This window comes from Mus caroli, chromosome X (assembly GCF_900094665.2).
Source record: "Mus caroli chromosome X, CAROLI_EIJ_v1.1, whole genome shotgun sequence".
Classification (NCBI taxonomy): domain Eukaryota; kingdom Metazoa; phylum Chordata; class Mammalia; order Rodentia; family Muridae; genus Mus; species Mus caroli.
This window is the reverse complement of record NC_034589.1, coordinates 34,767,648-34,789,530: the sequence shown is the minus strand read 5'-3', so window position 1 is coordinate 34,789,530 and position 21,883 is coordinate 34,767,648. Positions and strand designations below refer to the sequence as shown.

Here is a 21,883-nt window from a genome sequence, read left to right as displayed (position 1 = left end):
CTCTGCCTTCATCCAATTTCTTTATTGTTCCTCCTTTCTGTTTCTCACATAGTCATCATTTCAACCCTCCATTCATTGCTGGGACTATGATAGAGTCTTTTAAAAAATGTATAGGATCAATCTTGGTTTCTTACTATCTTCTCTGATGGAAATAAGTGACCAGGTCCTAAAGACTGAAAACCACAGCTTTCAGCTGAAGTTGTGAAATAATTGCCATAAAAATCCTGCCTCTAAGTTATTATATATCACCACATCACTACTATAGTGAAATGAATTGGTGGTAGGTTGGAGAGAGTGATCTACATCAGGAGAGGAAGTATATTACTTAAAATACAGCTCAAACCCCTCACACCTTCTGTTATTCTACACGTATCTGTCCTTTTAAAGGAGGATCTATATTCATGTATAACTGTGAAAGAGTCCTTGCCTACTTCTTCAAAGGACTTGCTATCTTAAAAACTTAATAAAAAATACATTTGGAGTAATCTTTGCCCAATGGTGAGGTCCTTAAGTTTTCCCTTTGGTAATTCTCCAGACCCTTATGTCTTCTACTTGGCTAGTCCTGAGTTGTCCCTGCAGCTTCACAGAAAGTCAGCAGGGGGAGCATTTGTCTGAACTTGGACTCTAGATGGCACAAGTGGCTCTATCAAAGTTTCACAAAAGAAACACATTTCAGATTGTAAAACGCTATAACCTCTTGTCAATGTGAGAGACATATTATGGAATATTGCACTCAAAGAGCTTTCAAGGGCTGTAATCCTCAAAAGCACTAGGTGGCACCAAGAAGGAATGTTGCTTCTTGTCTCTCAGGAGACTCTTGGACTTTTGCTATGGACCAGCATTTCAGCTGGATTCCGCAGTCCTTGTAGGAACTCCGACCAAAATCAGTATTAACTGGTATATACACTAGACTAGGATGATTTGAAGAATCTAAGTTCATAATAACAATAGCTAACACTTATTAAGCGCAAAGGCCAGGAGCTGTGCTTTGCATTTTATTGATGAGAGACTGAGGTTTAACTAGGCTTAGTAAGTTGCCCCAGGTTACACAACTGCTGAGTAGACTGGAATGTGGAGAAGCTAAGTTTAGCACCTCCTGTTCAATCACTCTGCTCTCTCCGTCTGGATGCCCCCATCCAGTGTCCCCCAGAACACGTTCAGGATGGAGAGAGTTAAATTGATTGTCTTTGTTCCTTCTCTGGACTTTACTTTCGATAAATCAGTTGATATGTGAATATAGCCTGGGCTTATTACATTGATTCCCTTCTCTAACGTTGACTCAGCCGACAGCTTCATGTAAAACAAAGTAATTCACTTGGAGCAATTAGAGCAGTTCAAATATCAAACCTAATATCAATGCAGAATCTTGAAGCTTCTAGCTAACTGTCAATAACTGCATTGGATGGCAATGGAATGATGCCAGCAGTTTTTCTCATAATGCCTTAGTGCTGATTTTGCAGCCTTATGCTCTGAGTGAGCACATACTCTGCAGTATTATGAATGCTCGCTGCCCGCTTTTATTAACAACAAGTGCTGCATTTCTTTAGGGATAGAAATAGGAAAGCAGTTCTTGTTTCCAAGCATGAAGAGAGTGAGGAAACCAACCGGGCTCCTCCAGATTGGCAGTGTGAAGGAGTTGTGGAAGCAATTGAACTGCTGGCTCTTAAAAATCTCCAGAAAGATGGATTCCCTTGTGTTAGCTCTCTAGGAATGACTATAGTCTAAGATATGAACAGAGCAGGACATAGTAGAAAGAACAAGAGTTTGCAATCGGAACTAGATTTGAGATCTGGGTATCATTGCTAGTGTGAGTGGGCTAATTATTTAACCAGTAGCACTTTCTTCAACTTAGAAGTAGGCATGATACCTACATTGTGGAAATGGTTAAAGAGTATGTTTCAGGGGAGACTGTAGATTACTTATCCATGTGTCCACAGTGGGAGACCAGGGAAGGCTGTTGTACTTTCCCCCGGGAAATGGCAAGTTAGACGGAATTGTCTCTTATAGTTCCTGCTGGTGTAATCCTAGTCAATTGTATTCTCAAATCTAATCTCAAGGACAACGCATTGAATTACTTCAATTTTGATGAAAGTAACATTGCATAGTCTATCTTACATTCTTGGCTTTCTGAAGAGTTTGTACTCTGTGGTCATTATGCAAAGTGTAATAAGTGAACGCGGACGCTTTCAGTAAAGGCAGCTACACATCTCACAGTACGACTATACTATTGTCAGGACTTTCTAAATAGGCCAATAAAGAAATATATTACAGTGGGCAGGATTGATACACAGTTGATCACACATATATAGTCAATAGAACTCTCAAGACAAAGAGAAACATGTTTCTTTCTTAGAGGAATGTCATACAAATTCTAGGAAGCATAACATTTATAGATACCACTTCTTTTGTAGGGCACAAAAGATAGTGTCAGAGGAATGATCATTTATAGGTTGGAAAATATAGAGCTCATGGAGGCAATAATTTCTCACTCGAAAGTGCAATAAAGATAATAGTTGTTATACCAAACAAGTGTGCTATTGGCTTCTTAGTGAGTTGAACCATGATTAGATTTAAGGACAATTAAACAGGATAGAACCATCTTGGTGTGCACAGAATACTGTAACAATAATGTCTGGTATAAGTTTGTTTTTTAAATTTATGTATAGTGAATCAAGATGGAAAAATGATTTCTTACTGTGGGCCATGGTGAAAAACTTGGAAGCCATTGAACTATATGATGACATCTTGAGCAACATAATAAAATCTATACCTTGGAAAGAAAAGGCATTTGCTATATTTTGGGATCACAGAATATCCATAGCTTAAATTCTGCCACCAGAAATTGAAGCAAAGCAAAGCAAAGCAAAGCAAAGCAAAGCAAAGCAAAGCAAAGCAAAGCAAAGCAAAGCAAAGCAAAGCAAAGCAAAGCAAAACAAAAACAAAAACAAAAACAAAACAAAACAAAGCTGGTCTAACTTGTCGTTTTTAGTATCAGCTTTAGTTCTTATTTAATTAAGTAACATGAGTAAATATTTGTAAAAACAAATGACTTTTGAAGAGACTTGTTTAAGTATGTATCACAGTAGGGAATATCACAAATGTAGTTTTGAAAGTTGACTTACAGAAACCAGGAAAATCTCTGGCCTTAATGGCTCTTCAACATTGCCTCAGCACAGATTATTAGTCATGTTAGAAATCTTCCAGCTATAGATGCATTCAGAGGCCATAGACTCTCAAAGTGAGTATTTCTCAACCCTCCAAAGAAACTAGGAAATCAAATGAACTCCCTGATATCACAAAATGGTACACTCTGAACACAAAAGGAACAGGACATGAAATAATTTGAAGAATCCAACCAAGCAGACTGAGGGTGGCAATTCTTTTTAACAGAAGTTGGGGGAAGGAGTAGTTTGGATGCATGAGGCTTGATACACACAATTCTAAAATTCTGGTGAAGATAGCTATGCTTCAAAGTATGCTATGCTTTGTAGTTACGCTGCAAAGCTTTATTGTGAATGTTTTGTGCACCCAATGGCTAACCTCACAAAGATATGCTGGTGTTATCTTTCTGAATCCTTGTCTTTGTAGTAATATATGTAGAGAAGGCAGGAAGACCTTGGGTATCATCCTCAGGAACACTTCCCATCCTCTGCTTTGAGACAGGGTATATTATTCACCTACAGTTTACAAATTAGTCTTGACTGACTGCCCAATTAGCACCATGGGTCACCTATGTCTACCTGCCCAGCACTGGTTTTAGAAGCAAGCACCAGCATGCTTAGCTTTGATATGCATTCTAGGAATTGGATCAAGTCCTCATGCTTGAAAAGGAACCACTATATTGGTTGGTATATCTTCCCAGCCCCAAGACATTTAATTTCTAAGTGAAAATCCCTGTATATTTATAGTATTGACCCTAGTCAGCATGTGGATTAATGCTTAATTTGACCACAGTTACAGTGTTTTAAAAATATTTTTAGTGTGCATATGTTTGTTTTGTGGGTGGTGTGGTGGTCTGTGTGTGTATGGTGTATGTATCTGGCACATGTATGGGAGTGCATAAGCAAAGGTTAAAGCACAACATTGGTGTCTTCCTTTATCTCTCTGCATGGTATTGACTTGACATGGAGTCTCTCGCTGAACTGGAAGCATAGTCTATTCTGACTGGCCAGTGAGCTCTCATGATTTGCTTGTCTCTACCCCACAATGCTGGCATTACAGGCAGATACAGTCATGCCTGGGTTTTTATGTGGTTTTGGCTACCTGATCTCAGGTTCTCATACTTGCATAGTAAGGTTAGAGTTCTGTAACCATCATCACAATCCATTTTTGAAATGGTTTTATATCACCCTTCATCAGAATATCAGGATTTGTAATGAATTCCAGCAGGTTTAGGACAAGGATGAGACAAGTAAGGCATTTGCCCCCACATGCAAATATAAGTGGGTATCGAAATCTCGTTCATTGGAACAAACGACACTTTGGTGGTGTATTTCTTTTTAAAAATGCAAGCAGAAAAAGTTCTGTAATGAACAAGACATAAAAAACTTAAATCAGAGTTGTTTCTGACTCTTGGACTTGTTCTGCAAAAGTAAACTTGCCAGACTAATCCCACCATTGTTATCTGTGTTTTTATTCTTCTCCTTTCAAACTATGCCCATAGTAATTGCCCTTTTTATCTCTATAGATTTGTTTACTGGGGACAAATGGGATGCTCTATAATGGTATATTCAAGAAGTAGAGTGGAGTGTGGTTTGGCATTTTGTGTTTGAATTATTTCACTTTGACATTATGTTTTCAAGGTTCATCTGTACTGTTAGGATGCATGAGTAATCTCTTCTCTTAAGTAAATAGTATTCCATTGAATGGATATGCCACAAGTTCTTTATCAGTTTACTAGTTGAACAACTGCTTTGTTTCTATACTTTGTCTATTACAACTAAAGATACTATGGACATTCATACATTTTACTTTGGGGGTATAAATGACAGTAAAATTCTTTTGTCACATTTTCACTCTCGGCCTAACTTCATAACAAATGGCCAGATTATTTTCAAATATGACAACACCATTAAGGTTTGTACTTATGTTCTGAGAAGTTTTCTAGTTTTAGCTAAGAAACTTGAGTAGACGCTTGCATAGTCGTAGGCAGACTGAGAGCACATTGAGAAGGGCAATACTAATAGGGGAAGGTGGGAAGGTTTAAAGAAATGCTCTATCTTCTTTCACATTTTGCCCAGATTTAGCCCCTTGGCAAATGTGAAGATATTTCAGTTCAATTAATGAGGAAACTTTCGTAGGAATATTATGCAGCAGTTAACTGTATCCAGAATCTGGGTATCTATGAGCATTGTAGCAAACCTTAGGCATTCAAGCATCGCCAGTGACACACTCACCTCGTAGACAAGCACACAAAATGCCGTGATGACAATTTGTCATTGGATGGAATGTTAAATGAAAGAACTCTGAAGTTGATGCAGGTGAATACCAGATGGACATGAGGGCAGTAAGACCACAAAATACAAGCAGGTATTCTGTATTACACACAAACAAACCTTGGAGAAATATCACATCCTTGCTGCATAAAAGCACCCAAGGAAAACCAAAGACTGTTAAATATTCCAAATTCATTGGGAGGATCAGGAGGGCTTTGTGGATCACGAGGTTCTTCATTGTTGTCTTCCAAGTGCCACTCATAAGGGCTAAATCTGCTGACTAGGAAGAGAACTACACTGACTCCAATGTAAGCGAAGACAATGCACATCCAGATTTCATAAGCTAAAGGATCCAGGAATGAAAATACGCCTGGCTTTGATTTCTGAGGCTTCTTTATCATGATGGAGATCCCCAGGCTCATAAATGGCTTTGAAAAATCTATGACTTCTTCACGGACCAATGTTATAGTGAGGGGAGCAACAGCTATATCAGCTCTCTGAAAAACAAAGACACAGAACACTTTAACAGACAGCATTTCCTTTATCATTTTCACTTAATAAATGTCTTTGGTGGAAATATAGTATATTCGATCACTGTAACCATCTGATTTGTCAGTGCTATGATTAGAGAAGCAGGGTCATTCAGTGGGCTCTAAATTGTTTTATTTTGTTGGTCAAACAAGGAAATGCCCTGGTCTTTTGTCCTTTGAAACATGGCTTAGGGGAACTGACTCTATTTTCCTCAGATTTTCTTTTGATATGTCATATACCTCAACTTGTATTTCCTTATGACATATCTAATCTAACTCTTGTTTTCTTATTTTAATATTCATAGTCTTATGTCTCTCTCCCTTATTTTACTGGAATTTTTGTATACTGTGCACAACGACCCACCTTTCCCTTGAGGTATTCGGTGTAAGTCTAGGCTGCTGCCTTGTCTGTTAAAATATGCATCATTTGAAGACAGAGACACAGTATTTGGTTTTGTATATATTATTGTAGTACGTTCTAAAAAATGTATATGCCTTAATTAGTTGCTAGTTGTTGAACATAGTATATGAAAAAATGCAATATTTCTGCAAGAGAGATACAAGGATAAAACAACTATTAGAATATATATTATTTTATCAAGTCAGCTATCTTTCTGGTGATAAATATAAGCACAATATCAACACATATCAGACTGATAAATAAATGTTAGCAGTACACTGAATAATTAACTCAGGTAAAGGCATGTCACCTTTTTATATTAATTTTAGAGAAATGTGGCATTAGGAATTTCTGCACTTATTTTTCTTCTACAATTGTTCCAATTCAATGCTAGTAGGTTTTAGTGTGGAAATCGTCTTTAAAATATACCTAGGGAAATAAGTATGCTATATCAGATCTGTAGATCAGATCTGTAGTAAGTTACCAAGGACACTCGGGGTTTTGTGTGTGTGTGTGTGTGTGTGTGTGTGTGTGTGTGTGTGTGTGATAAACATAGCTATGCTTCAGTATCTTTACCTGTGGGAACAGGTGGAGGAAAATGGATGAAGTTTCAACTAAAGTATATTGACCAAAAAAGAAAGAAAGAAAGAAAGAAAGAAAGAAAGAGAGAAAGAAAGAAAGAAAGAAAGAAAGAAAGAGAGAGAGAGAGNAGAGAGAGAGGGAGGGAGGGAGGGAGGGAGGGAGGGAGGAAGAAATTTACTTTGGTGAATTGAATAGGGCAACTCAAACCATTTGCTATCTCTTTCTTACCTCAACTTGGACTTCCTTATGACATAGTTAACCTAGCTTTTGTTTTCTTATTTTACCATCCATAGTCTATTTCCCTAATGTTACTGTGATTGTCACATGAATAAGTGTTCCTTATTTAAGGGGAAATGTAGATGATGAAGAATTCCTCACGTTTATTGGCCGCTTACTTTGTGTGAGGCACTGTGTCAAGCACTTTCTATATATTGTTTGAATTCACTCTCCTAGAAACCTTGAGGTTGATGCAATGACCATTCTTTCTTCAAATGATGTATGCTGTAACAGACAAGGCATTAACCATGACTTATACTCACCATTTATAAGGGAAAGAGGCTGAGATTAGATCTCTTGTAATGAGATTCAGATCCATTGGCTTATCTAGCAACCTGCTGTCAGTTGACACTTGCATATATGTACTACATACTATAATACTTTGATCTGCAATGCAGATGAGTTATTCATGCATCTGTAAATACCTGCTTACCCATACTACTGTAAATAACCCCAATAAACTTATTGCTTTGCCAAGATGAATGTTGGTGGAATTGTTGTTTTGGCCTGTCATTGGTGCTATGCAGGTAGTGAGTAGCCATTTGTTCATGTCTTCCAAAGGAAAAAAAAATCATACAACACATATTCAGTTAAAATCATAGGGAGTTATGTTTACCAAACACCACTCCTTTCACTTTTAATTCTTCTGTCACCCTACCCGTATTGCTCCTCTACACATCACAATCAATGTTCTGGAAACTGGAACTTCATTATCTCTGAATGAAAGCAGAACTTCCACTTCACGATCTAATTCTGTAGTCCCTCTGATTTGTTAAAATTATTTCTTGAACTGTAAACTTGACTGCCAGACTCAAACACCTCCTGTCAGACATCAACTGCTCATGTGACATCACTGGGCTTTTGCATAGTATACTCTTTCCTTTGGCTTTCTGACACTAAAGATGTCAGGTTCTCTTATTACTTTTATGAATATTACTCTTTACCTGCTTTTTTCTTCATAGCTTCCATTCTCCACCAAGGTATATTTTGTAATTCTAGAAGTGCCTTTTAGGAGGTAATCACTGAAGGTTTGTAGAACAAGACAGATCATTCAAGGTCCTGTCATTTTTTTTTTTTCTTTATTCAACATCATCATCTATGGCTTCAACTCCCTTCATATTCCAGTGAACTCCTTAATCTTCAGTTCCACACTGAAGATAAGATGAGAGGCTATGACAAATTTTACCTGTTTTATCCTTTGCCTGAGGCCTACACCTGGTCATAAGAACAAAAGCTCCTGATAAGAATGGACTTGGCCAGAAAGCTAGCGGGGGTTTTTGGCAAAGATAGCTTGAATCAGCTAGAGTATTTTCATGCCAAGAGACTTCATATACAAAGGGGCCTCCACTCAGTGCCAACATGTCTCTGCCTCCTGCTCAGAGGACACAAATATGCATCTAGTATTAGTCTCCATTTGATCTCATTTGAATTTAATTACTTAATTTAACATTTTCTTCTTTCTTTAATCACGTAAGTCTTAATCTTTCTAGGAGAAATTGCTAAAAAATTCTTTTCTGTCTTTGAAGGTAGAACTAAGTGGGTATTTGGCATGAGAAATTCACTTTATTTGGACTGAATTTAAGGGAACTGAGCTCTTTTCAAGTTGGTACAGAATGGAAGATCGAGACACCTGATCCCCTTTAAATGTACAATCATAGGCCTCTTGATATATGGCAAGGTTTGGTGGAGGGAAAGAGAGGGGTAATGGTAAAATTACATCATAATTTCAAAACGAAGGAAAAAGACAATGGCTGAAGTAGAAAAACAAAACAAAGCAAAACAAAACCAAAACCAAAACACCCTTACCAAAAAAGCCCACAAAAGAAAACTCTGTAACTGCCATACCCATCACATGGTAAGCACCACTAAACACTAACAAGAGGTGGCTAACAGAGAAGGAATAACGGTTTATTGTTTAGTTCTAAGGAACATTTAGCTAAAGAACAGATTCCCAAAGGAGTTTAAAGAACTGAGTTTAAAGTACTTTTGAATCACAAAAAAACAACAGGGCTAATCTGTTCCCCTCAGGTTCTTGCCTCTTTCCCTTAGCCTAGCATTTCTAATTTTCTGAATTTTTTCTTTCTGGGAAGTCTTTTCCTGCCATTTTCCCTCTTATGAGACAGCATGTTACTATGCAGCCCAGGTTAACCTGGAATTTACTGCATGGCTTAGGCTGGCTTCAAATTGGTGGTGATCCTTCTACCTCCGTCTTGCAAGTGCTGGGATCTCAGGAGCTTTTTCAAAGAAAGTATACTTTTTTTTTTTTTTTGTACTGCCCCAGTGGAGGATGAAGGGTGATGTTAAACCTGAGCTCAATGATGTGGCCTGGATCCAAAACAAGAATTTACCATGCACCCTTAAGGGCCCTTAATAAAGACCTGCAGATTGAAAAGGACAAAAATATAGAGTCAAGTAACTAGAAGAAGACTCAACCAATAGAAGCTAAGAAAACTGCTGATTGAGCCCTCAGGACAGTAAGATGTGTGGGAGACTGGAGCTTACATTTTTTATCTCTTTTATCCTTTGTGAGAGACAAGTCACAGAAGTGGAGCATCAGCTCAGAGGCAGCCCTTGACCTCTCCTGCTACTATCCCTTCCTACGTATGAGGAAGAGGAAAGAAAATAGCATTGGAGGTCGATCAAAGGAGGAAACTGGGTGGAAGAGATGATAAGAAGGGGAGAGAGGCAGGGGGAAGATCATGTGTAGGGAGAGCAGGAGAAAGAGAAGGGAGATAGGCTGGGGTTAGGGGCAATCTCTAGGATTTGCCAGAGACCTGGGATGGGGAGAGTTCCCAGAGGGTCTAAGTGGGAGACTCTAGCTGATTCCTAGCAATGGAGGATATGGATCCTGAAGTGGCCACTTTCTGTACCCAGGCAGGACTCCCTGTGGAAGGATAAGGACGGCAACCCTCCTACAAAGCCTATGACACAAACTGAGTCCTGCCTACAAGATGTGCAAGGACAAAGAGCAGAGTCTGAGGGAATGCCAACCAATGACTGCCCCAAGTTGAGATCCATCCTGTGGGCAAGAAACAATCCTCGATACTATTAATGACACTCTGTTATGCTTGCAAGGAAGAACCTAGCATAACTGTCCTCTGAGATGCTCCACCCAACAGTCAATGGGAAGAGGTGAAGAGACACGCAAACAGTAGATGGAGCTAGGGGAGTCTTATGGAAGACTTGGAAGAAAGATTAAGGGTCCCAAAGAGGATAGGGACTTCATAAGAAGAACAATAGAATTAACTAGCCTGGACCCTTGGGATCTCCTAGAGACTGAATCACCAACTGAAGATCATACGTGGGCTGGACCTAGGCCTCCTGCTCATATGTAGCAGATGAGCAGCTTTGTCTTCATGTGGGTTCCCCAACAAGGGGCAGGGGCTTCCCATGAGCCTGTTGACTGACTGCCTGCATATGGATCCTGCACCCCTAAATGGATAGCCTTGTCTGTCCTCAGTGGGAGAAGATGTGCCTAGTCCTGCAGTAACTTGATGTGTGGTCTGGAGGGATTTGACGACCAGAGGGGAGCTTCCCTTTCTAAGGGGAATGGGGAGAAGACTTACATGAGGGCGTACTAGGAGCAGAGGAAGGGAAGACACTGGGTTGTAAAGTGAATAAATAATAAATTTAATAAAAAATAAAATTTATCCGTGTGATTGTAGGTTATTTCAGAGCTTATGTATGACCTGCCTGCCACAATGCCTGTGAAATAATCAGCTTGATTACCAATGAGAACATGGAGAAGCAGATTACTAATAAGTGTTCAAGAATCCTTAGTTTTCCTGGGACTGCCATGGCATACAGACAACAGGGTTACTTTAAAAGAAAATTAAAGATTTAAGAGTGATGGAAATGTAAAAAAAAAAAAAAGCAACCACCCAAATAAATTAATATTCATATACACATATAACACGTTTGCATCAAATCCACCCACCCTCTGAAATTCCTCCCTTGATATTTGTTCTTGATGCAAGTCAGCTGTAACTGCATGAAGGATTATGGCTAGCACTATGGAGCAGGTGAGCTTCTAACTTAATAATCAAGTGTCTCTCTTTTGGTGTCCTAAACCACTCCATCAGCCTTTTGTCATCAAACCTGTGCTGCTAATAGCAGCAGAAAAGTCACTTTTAGAATACTAGGTGGGTAAATGCTTGGTATGAGTGTGCTCCAGGTGACAGACAGAAACCAGCAAATGGTAAGAGCTCAGGGTGAGACTCTACTAGTGTTTTTAACTTGCATTTTGACTACTTAAAGGATTTTAATCAAGTAGCTTAAGAATGGCTGTGTGGGCTCAGTAAACACACTAAATTAAGTTTGATTTTTTTCCCCACTTAACCAGTGGCAAACCCAAGCAACTGCGTTATTGAAGGGGATTTAGCTTGAGGGGATTTATGATCGTTTTTATAGGTGGGCAGCCAAAGTTGTAAATATAAAACCTAAACTCCCAACAGACTCCTATGCACAGGGATCATGAACTTAAGAAGCTGACAAATTTTAAGCAGAGATGACATTTAGTGTAACTGTAATTTTACAAATTGTTTGAGATGGGAGGCTTGTTACATTTTAAAGTATTTTCATCTGATCAGCTCATCTAAAATTTGTAACCCATTTGAAGATTACGTTTAAGCAGGAACTTGTCAGCCACTGTTTCAAAGCATTTTCTGATAGCAAGGGGGGAAGGAAGAAAAAGGAAGAGATGTATCATGCAGACCGTATAAGAAGCAGACGTGATCTGCTCCCTGCTCCTTGCGTTAAGCCTAAAACTCTAGTGGCCTTCAGCAGGCATTTCCTCCTGAAATGTGTTAGAAAAAAAAAAAAGAGTGGGGCAGAAGTAAGGTGGACAATAGGAATACAATTGCTCTGTGTTGGGGAACAGGGATTAAACTGCTCTATTGGCTTTACTCTATGAGATGTTTGTTGTCTGCCATGGTTAAGATCTGGAGAAAGGGATGGGGACTATTTAAATCAGGGCAACAACAAGCAGGGTCACAACAGGATCTTCTCATTTCTTTATCCAGAACAGATGTCCCAGTATGGGTCTATTGATTTGGACTCCTTGTCCTTGGGGAACTGAGGGATTTAAAGACCCACTGAAGATAAACGGGCATCTGGGGAGCTGGATGAAGGCCGTGTGATGCTAAATATGGTTGGGAATATTTTCTCACCTCTCTGCTCAGAATAGCAGACTTTCATGTATCATTAATGCTCTTCCCTGGAGTCTATGTGTCTGTTCAGTAGAAGAGCACTTTTATCAAACCATCAGTCCTTTCTGCCAGAGCCCAGTGTAATCACCTGAAGATTAACAGTGAATTCATAGTATCTGATACTGGGTCCTTGCTTCTCTGCCTTTAACTGGGAGGACAGATTGACTCTCTGCCTTTGTTAATGGAAAATAAATCTGTTTTAGGATAGTGGCAATCTAAGGTCATTTCTTACAAGCAATGCAATGTCATTGTAAGTAGTATCTGCTGAGTTGCCATTTCTCCTGGGAGGGAGAAATAGTCCGGGACACCCAAGGTCCATGACTTGGAATCTTCATGTCAATCTCATCTTCATTCCTGAGCTTTCTGCTATTTTCCAAGTCAGAAGAACCAATATGTATGATATTGTTTCTGGCCTTTCCAAAAGCAATCCCGCATCATCTTTATTCTCAATTCTAGGTGTTAAGGACCTAAAGAATGTGGCAGTGACCCACTGGGAGGTGTCCTCTTCATAACTGGGGCTCCAATTTCCTCCTAGCCTATTTCTTGCCTTTTTTTTTTCTTAAAAAAAATAAACCTTGTTAGGTCATATATCTTCTCTTGAGGACAGAACCTTCCAGCTATTTACGTTGTATTTTTAAATATTTCAAGAGATAACTAGAGATTAGTATTGCATTGCCCTAGAGGGTACATAGAAATGTAATGAGTATCTTAGATGGAATCACTCATAATCCAGCTAGAATGCAAGCCGTTTACCCTGAAGCCATGAAGAAGTGACATATCTGACTGCAGTAATATCAAAATTCTCATACATCGAGAAGCTTAGTGAGCTGAGCCAATGTAAACCAATGGACAGAGCACTAGACCAGGCATACTGGTATTCAAGTTGCCAAACTGTGATGTTTGTGCTATTGTCAAAATTTGCCACCTCCCCTCCTCCCTGCGAAATTGCTGTCACTCTTGTGCTCCAGCAGGCTTCAATTTCTTGGTTTACTCAATGGTCAATGCTAATGTTTGGGCCCTGGTGGGTCTCCTAGTCATCTGTGAAAATGAATTAGATGTTTGGCTAAAGAATATTTAAGAATCCTGATAGCCACAAAATGTTCTTTTAAAATGCCCTCTTAAAACACTTGCTATTTGGGAGCAGTAAAAACTGGTGGTGTGTGAGCCATTTGAGCTGGAATGATTACTATGTGGCAGTGTTACAGAAATCCAGCTCAAAATCAAAATTGCTAAAAGCAGGTGGACAGTTTCAAGACCACAATGTTCTGAAGGGCTTACGTAATGGGGAACATTGTATGCTGCTGACGTTTGTTTCAAAAAATAACCTTCTTAGAGATACAAGGTGCCCCAACATCAACTTTGATTTGAATTTCTTTAAAGGAAAAAAAATTCAGGAAGCTTCTGAAAAGAGACTAATTGACTTCTTTATTCTTTACCAAACTCAATTTCTTTTGACTTTTTCTTGAGACTTCATCGCAGATACAGAAATGTTTTTGGCAAAGCTTTCTCCTGCTCTGCCTTCCTTTCCTGCTCTGATCCTCAGTCATACAAAGGTATAGGAAGCGGTACTGGAAAGACGAACCCGTGCCTATCTGTTTAGTTTTCCTGCTAAATGCAAGTCATAATTTTCCTGTTCTCCATCTTTTGTCCATTAGGCACTCTGGGAAATCATCACTTTTTTCCTCTCTCTTTTTTTGAAGCAACTTGCAAACCACAAGAGGTCAGGACTGCCAGAAATGCAAGCCTGTGCTTTCATGCCCCCACCATTTCTATCATGTACAGAGATGTTGAAAAGTTTCTAATGCCAAAAGATGAAAACTTCTCCATGAAGATGAGGGCACATGTAGTTTCTTCTATCCTCCTCTCTGACAGCAAACTCTTCCTCCTAGCATGACAGGAAAGTCTAGTTTTCCTATTCCTAGGTTTTAGAGGAAAGTGTAGTTTGACAGTCTACTTCAGTGGATTGGTTTGCTGTCAGTTGTCCAGAATCACTTTGTATTATTCAGCTTAGAAAACATCAGAGACATCTTCTAGGTCAGGAAAGGGGAGAGGATGTGCCTTTAAGAGCCTTCCCTGGCAGAAAGGAAAGCTCTTCCCAGAGCAGCAGGAGGATGAGAGAAAGGTCACTTCAGAAATCTCACCTTTTCAAAATTGAGGAGATGAAGTCTGAATTACTAAACAAAGCGCTCTGTATTTCTCAAATTCCCTCACTTACAAATAGATGAAGTAGAGAGAGAAAGGGATGTGTAGAGATTAAATCATGCAGCAGAGAGGACATCCCAGAGGAGAAACCAAAACACCATGAGAGTGTTGCACTTCATCTGAACAATGTCAGGCAATCTCTTATCCTACATCACCATGCCTGACATCTTGCTCAATGCTAGGAGGGCACTGATCTATTTCCAGACTGTGCTAAGTTTCTTTGGAGACACTACAGGGCTCTGACCATTCTGTTTGGATGGGCTGGTGAACTGATGGACTAGATCAGATAACTGGAGCAGTATTAATTTATACCTCAATAGAATTCCATGCTACTAAAGCCTCGACAACTTCTCTCAAGAATGGCCAAGGCACCAAAAGATTTTTATAATAAATTTCAAATATTATTCCAGATGAAATGGGCCCCAAACAACTTTTACTATGGGATAGTGTGGTGAACTTATTAAAAGCACATGAACCTCATAGATCCAAGGCACTGTGTTGTTGTTACGGTCAGAATGTTTGTGCCTCTCTTTATATGTTCAAATTGTAATCTGTAAAGTAATGTTATTAGGAAATGGGGTATTAGGAAGTGGTTACTCTATGAAGCAGAACCCTCATAAATAGGTTATTTATATAAGAGGCTTCAGAGACTAATTACCCTTTCCCTAATGTGAGGATGCAACAAGTAGGTACAATTTGTGAGCTAGAAAGCTCATCATTACTAGACAATTAAATCTTTGATCATGAACTTCTCATCCTCCAGAATAGTGAGAAATCAATATCTGTTGTTTGTAAGCCACAAGTCTAATATACTTTCTTATAGCAGCCTGAACAACTAAGATGGGCCCTGCAGGATGCTTGGTCTTTGGAATGTAGTTTCCATTCTTAGTTTAAATAGTCTTACATATACAATGAGGTTACTAATGGAACTTCTTCAAACGCATGTTGTGAAGATTAAGGTACAGAATGTGTGTAAAGTACTTAGCACAGTAGGTAGCAGCCAGTGAACACTCTATAAGTGCTAGTTAATAATAACAAAAACATTGCCTTATTTTTCCCACCATGAGCTAACTTTAATGAATCTTTGTCAACCATTATTGTATACAGGTATCGATTCATTAGGGCAAAGAGTGGGTTTTCCTTATGTAATGTACTAAAGTGCAGGAAGAGCTATAGGCAAGACAATACGTTTTGAGTGTTGGAGAGATAAGGGACAAGAAAGAGAAAACATTGTCACCTGGAAAGTGAGAGGCTAGTACTATGTCAAAATGGTTGAGAGCTGCTTAGGGTCCTCCAAAATCAACTGAGTTGTTGTCTGTCCCTCTCTGGAACTGGAAAACCTCTTTTTCATTTCTTAGTTCACTTGTGTATCATCTGCAACTCAGTCCTGCCCCAGTTCCCAAGGCCAACCTTGACCTAAGACAGGTGGTGATTGGCTCAGGCCCCACAGATGGAGGAGGGGTTTCAAGTTACTGTGCTGTTTGTCTGGCAAGAGGACAGTGTCCCAGTTTTGATACCTGGGGCCCAGCCTCATTTTAAGCCTTAGTTCCTATTCTGTGTCCTCATTTTTAGAAATAAGCTCCATCTCTTATGCTGGTTTCCAAAGGCCTATTCTAAAAAACATATTGAGGGACCCCAGTAGTCTTTTATGATTGAGTGACGCCCTAGTTGTGCTGGTTACCACTGGAGTCATTTTCCTGGTCCTCCACCCAATAGATACATAGGCGTTTGCTTCTTACCAATTGTGACTTTCTCAGCACACATACCTCCAATTCATTTATCTTCTCAGTATCTGATGTCTAAATAGGTACCAATTATAGCAAGTGATTCTAGTCTAGTAGAACTAAATATCTTCTGATATTTAGATCTGAACTTTGGTTATTAGAGATTGGTTTATGAAATGGGTAGTTCTGGTGGCCAGTTGTACCTATCCTCATATACTTCATTGCTCTGCTTAAGACCTTCCCTGAGACCAAAACCATTTAAAACACCAAGGACCTGTGACAATACCACTATAGTCTTCTTCAAGTTTTATCCTGTTTTTTAAAGCGGGGGATTGCAATAATGTAGAGCTGATTTGCTAGTGTAAAACTAGAGGTAGGGATCCAGCTAAATGATAGACAGATGGCAAAAACCTTAACTAAGATAATGTCCATGGTTGGGAGAAAGAGTGCTTTTAGATTTGAAAGACCTAGTAGGACTCATACTGCAGATTGGTTCATTAGACATGAGAGAACCAATGAGGAGAGATGGAGATACTGCTAAGAAACTACATGGGTAGGTGGTTCTGGTACCTAATTCAGTGAAACACAGAAGGAATAAGGAAAAGACTCTCAGTAGAGGGCAGACTGTGCTTAATGTGGCCAAATATATTTCCTCAATTTTATTTTCCTTTTTGTAAAATAACCTTGTTGCTCAAAGGATGCTTTCCTAACCTTGTTGCTCAAAGTATGCTTTCCTAACCTTGTTGCTCAAAGGATGCTTTCCTAACCTTGTTGCTCAAAGGATGCTTTCCAGTATGAGAAACTAGGTCTTTACAGACTCATGAAAACTCTGAAATCTGATAAATCTTAAGACTGAACATTAGATCCCCTCATTTTCTTGTTAACTGAAAAGAATAGAAATAGATAACAATGGAATTGAAAATACTTACTCCATAGACAAGTTCCCCAACCATGCCATTCCATATTTTAGTCTCTGGATCCCTTGCGCCATATTTCCCATCACCGACAATGGACAATTTGTATTTGATCCTTACGTGTTTGGCTATTTCATAGGCTAAATCGACACAATAGCCTTCATAGCGCTCATTTCCTTCCAGTTGCTCATGATTCTTTTTATACATTACATATGGTGATTCCTTAGAGAACAGAACAAAAGGACAAAGGATTACTCGTATCCATTTTTCCCCTAAGATTCAGTAAATGTAATAGGAAGACACTTTCCTTTCTGTTCCTATTGAGGCTCAGCGTATGGAAACGACTTTTTTTTTTTTTTTAAATTTTGACTTAATAAGGAAGGAAGCCTCAATCAACTATTCATGGGGCCATGTTTTCCTTGGACCCCCCAAACTGATGATTTAATGTAGTAGAGAAACATTTAAGATTTTTTCCCCATAGAATTTGAAAGCAGGACTAGTTTTCTCCAGTGAAGTCTTTTGATGTAGTTGAATTGGAAAGTACTATCTCCTTTGGTACATAAAGAGGATTTGCCTTTGATTTCTCAGGCTGTATTAGGTAGGGGCTCCAGCCAGCTCAGACAGGGCATAGGGAAATACTGCAGTCTTTGTGAAGCTGGGGTGTTTGGCTGGCTCTTTTTTTCTATCTGAGGTCCACCATACAGTTCTTAGGATAAAGTGAAGAAGAGAATTTGATAGTGCTGTGTAAATGCCATACTTGTTTTTACCTGAGGTACACACTTCATTAAAAAAAATATACAGCTTTTGGAAAACCATTTGGAAACAACACTACCCCATCACATGTCTATAGTTTATTGTATTTTGTGGAATACTTCTATATAGCTAACTGTGACTTTGAAATGGTCCTAAGACATAGGTAAGAGGTTATTATTATTTATGTCCATTTTGCAAATTGCAAAAATAAAAACCTGAGGATTAGAGACTTGCACAGTTATACAAAGGAATGTTAGATCCAATATTAGAACATTAACTGATTTTCTTTTTTTCACATGACAACCCTACACAATGAAGAATTAGACTCTTTATTCTGGTGAAGTACCATTCTTTTAGGAGGGAAGTAGAAGAGGACAATGATATGTAAAATTGTTCCTCATTCATTCATTCATTCATCCATTCTCTTCCCTTTCTTGTTCTCTGTCTTTCTTTCCTGAGTATATTGCAACTGAGCCCATACCATGTTACTTGGGTAGAGGGCAAAGGGACAACTTGCAGGGGTCAGTTCTCTCCTTCACCTATATAAGTTCTGGCCATCAAACTCAGATCATTAGGCTTGGTGGCAAGCACCTTTACCCACTGAGCCATTCCCTCTACCCCTCTTTCCTTTTCTTCCTTTTGATTTTTTTGTAGAATCTTCACACATACTTCATTCTGGATGATTATCCACCTCTTCCTTTCCCTCCACCCTTACCCCAAACCCTCTAGATGATTTTGTCCACAGTATTTTCCCTTTCATGTTGATATCACATGAGATCAATGTCCCTACCTCATTAACCTCTCCCATTAATATCTCTTTGCTCTCATAGGTCTGCTATCAAGTTTCTTGGTCTTTACTCATACTTACTCCTATCAATTTACAACTGGAAATTAGCATCTGAATATGAGAGAGAGAAAGAGAGCATGTAGTATTTGCTTTTCTGAGCCTTGGTTATTCTACTTAGTATAATATTTTCAAGTTCTGAAAACTTTCCTGGAAATTATATAATTTAATATTTCTTTATGGATGAATAAAATTCCATTGTGTATAATGGCATTTTGTTCATTACGAAGAGGTGCTTGAGGGTTCCTGAGCAGCCGTTGTGTTAGAACTTCTGCATGCTTAAACTCAAGACTAGCTGAATAATATTTTTAGAACTGTTCGGAATACTTAGAATTGAATAATACCTAGAACTATTCCGAAAGCCTTCCTGCTGTCTGTCCACACTTACCAGAATGGTAGTCACTACGATGGTCCTGTTCTCTGAGGATGAGCTGTCATTGCTGATTTGTTGATCTGAGAAGGGCACAAACCTTTCATACTCATTCCAGTAACCAGCCTAGAAAGAACAGACATTTCATCTGGATGCCCATTTTTCTCTCAAGAAATACTAAGTGGATTTTAGGAAGCTTGACATTTATAAGGATTGATACCCTGGTCCTATCTATGTTTTTACTGCCCTCAGGACAAAAAGGATACATCCCGAGTTGTGCTTGCTATTCCTTGATCTTAAGGATTCCTTTCCTCACTTCACCTTTACTGACAATTCTGCCAAATACTTGAGCCTGCTGTGTAGTGACCACTTTTTCTATTAACATTCTACAGCAGAAAAATGTTTGGGATTGCAGAAAGCTGATACATTGAAGCCAAAAGCCAGTTAATAGCTGGTAGATATGATGCAAGATAGTTTATATTCTAAAGGTTTATCACACGGCTACAAAATCCCCCTTATGTCTAACTCAGTGAGTTAGAAGCTAACTGGGCATATACAATTCAGCTATGAAGAAAGACATTTTGTCTCAAGTACTTTGGGTGGTGGGTTGGCAATGACCTACTTTCATTTTTGTTTGTGAAAAACCATACGTGCCTAGGAAGATTCTGTTTAATAGCATGCTATAAAGTTTGTCATTCTTGCCCTTTGTTTAGAAAAATTGTTAATAACTTGTGAGTCTATTACTTTTATAGGAATTAGAGCGTCATCCTCTTTAATAAGATATGGTTGGAGCATTATGATTACAAAACTCTATGTATCTTATCTCTGTTCCTTAGCAGATGGAAAGACAGAAACACCAAGTGGGGATTTCTTTGTATATTTCTCACACATCTTCTTGTATGGGCATGCTCTCACCTTTGGAGAGACATTTCTCTCATTGTCTGTTTTGGCTACTTACTTTTCGAGAGCCTGAGACTTTCATTTCATATACATCAATGGTATAATTTGTCCTACGTCCATAAGTGTCAAATTGGATGTTTCCAGTCATTCCTTGTACTTGCACCTGGTAAAAAGGCAACAGGTGAAAAAAGTTAAACTAGTTTTTACATTGTTGACTCTAGGTCCCTAGGATGAAATCTTTGAGGATTTTCATTTCAGGTCATGGAATTCTATGAGGCAGATCAAGTATTCACAAAGCCTTATTTTCTTAAAAATGTGTTCTTAGTAGGCTTTTAAGTTATAAAACTTTAGGTGAGTATTAGAAGTGGTCACCTGTATAATGTAGTGAGATGTCTTTAACCAGTATTTCAAAGACTTGAATATTTATAATAGTCCCTTCTTATGAGTTTACTTTAGGCTGAAATAGATTAATGCATTATTCTGCATTATGTGTTTCTTGTGGGGTGGCATTGTTTCTAATCCTCATAGTTCCAATATTTGAAAAAAATCTGGTTTCCACAGCATGACTCAGTAATCCTAATCTGTGACATGGGAGATCTCAGAAGTGCCAATTTCTCAGAACTATTTAGATGATTAAATGAGTTCCAAGTTATGCCTGGTATGCAGTAAGCATCCCAGTGCAGTCTGACTAGGTTAACATTCACAATTATTTGTTTATTATTCTGTGTCTCTGATATGAGTATATGTAAACACAGGTATGTGTGTGCTACAGAGTATATGGAGGTCAGAGGATATTTTTCAGGAGTTGATTCATTCCTTCCCCTGTGGGATCTTGGGATTGACCTCTGGTCATCAAGCACCTTAACCCAGGAAGTCTTCTTTCCATCTCCAATCTGAATTCATTACCAAGCAAAGTGACTTTAGCTATTTATTTGCGAGGGTTGCACATTTATGGACTTCTACTGTGAGAGAAGCAGCGTTTCCCCCCTATTTAAAGTATATGTCAAGGTACAGACAGGTGGCAAAGATCAGAGCTGCCATGGAGAGATAGTTCAAAGACTGATGAAAATTTGTGGACTTCAAGGAATCAGGAATATCGAGTGCTCCACAACAGAGACAGAAGTGTTAGAGCTCCATTCTTGTTTTGGGATGCCCAATTCAGAGTATATATATGCCCCAAGGGTTCCTAGTCATAGGAAAACGAAAGGCCACATCTACTGACAGATTTTCTCATCTGCCCTACAGTTTAGAAATATCAAATAAAGACTGTCAGTCTATCTGGATGTTTCACTTCCTGAGTAAGGGTCAGAGATTTTAAAAAAAAATAATCTGTTTTTTTTTTGTTGTTGTTGTTGTTGTTTTGTTTGAGGATAAGCTGACAAAATATCTTTCCCTTCATTTATAGAAAATGACAAGCTAGCAAACAAGTCAGGGTCAGTAATGGGGCTATACTGCCAAGGGGAAAATTGATATCAAGGCTTTGGGAATAGTTTTTAAAAGAAGTAGATTTCTGAGTGCCAGTAAGAGACCATGAGACTGCTTTGATATGGCAATTCGATCTGACCCAGCAAACGTAAGCACTAAGCTTGCAGACCACGTGAGATGACAGCTCTAGGTAAAGAAATGGGCCCTTTATTGATGCATTATTCAGTAGGATGAAACTGATGCATGTTGTGATGTTTGATAGAGCTGAGACAATTGCATAGAAATCCTTCATTGCTGTGCATACTCAGGCCTTCAAGTCTC

At 38.8% G+C, this 21,883-nt stretch overlaps 1 protein-coding gene across 3 annotated transcripts in view; it reads right to left on the bottom strand.

Moving 5' to 3' along the window:
* Window positions 1–21,883, bottom strand: part of Gria3 (glutamate ionotropic receptor AMPA type subunit 3) — a 264,405-nt gene that overhangs the window by 57,726 nt on the left and 184,796 nt on the right. For all 3 annotated transcript variants that reach the window (XM_029473262.1, XM_021152663.2, XM_021152661.2), the window contains 4 exons: window positions 20,196–20,300; window positions 19,256–19,363; window positions 17,286–17,492; window positions 5,556–5,932 (listed from right to left, as the gene is read on the bottom strand). In XM_029473262.1, the coding sequence (XP_029329122.1) occupies window positions 5,556–5,932; window positions 17,286–17,492; window positions 19,256–19,363; window positions 20,196–20,300 (797 nt within the window). The remainder of the gene's footprint in view (window positions 1–5,555; window positions 5,933–17,285; window positions 17,493–19,255; window positions 19,364–20,195; window positions 20,301–21,883) is intronic.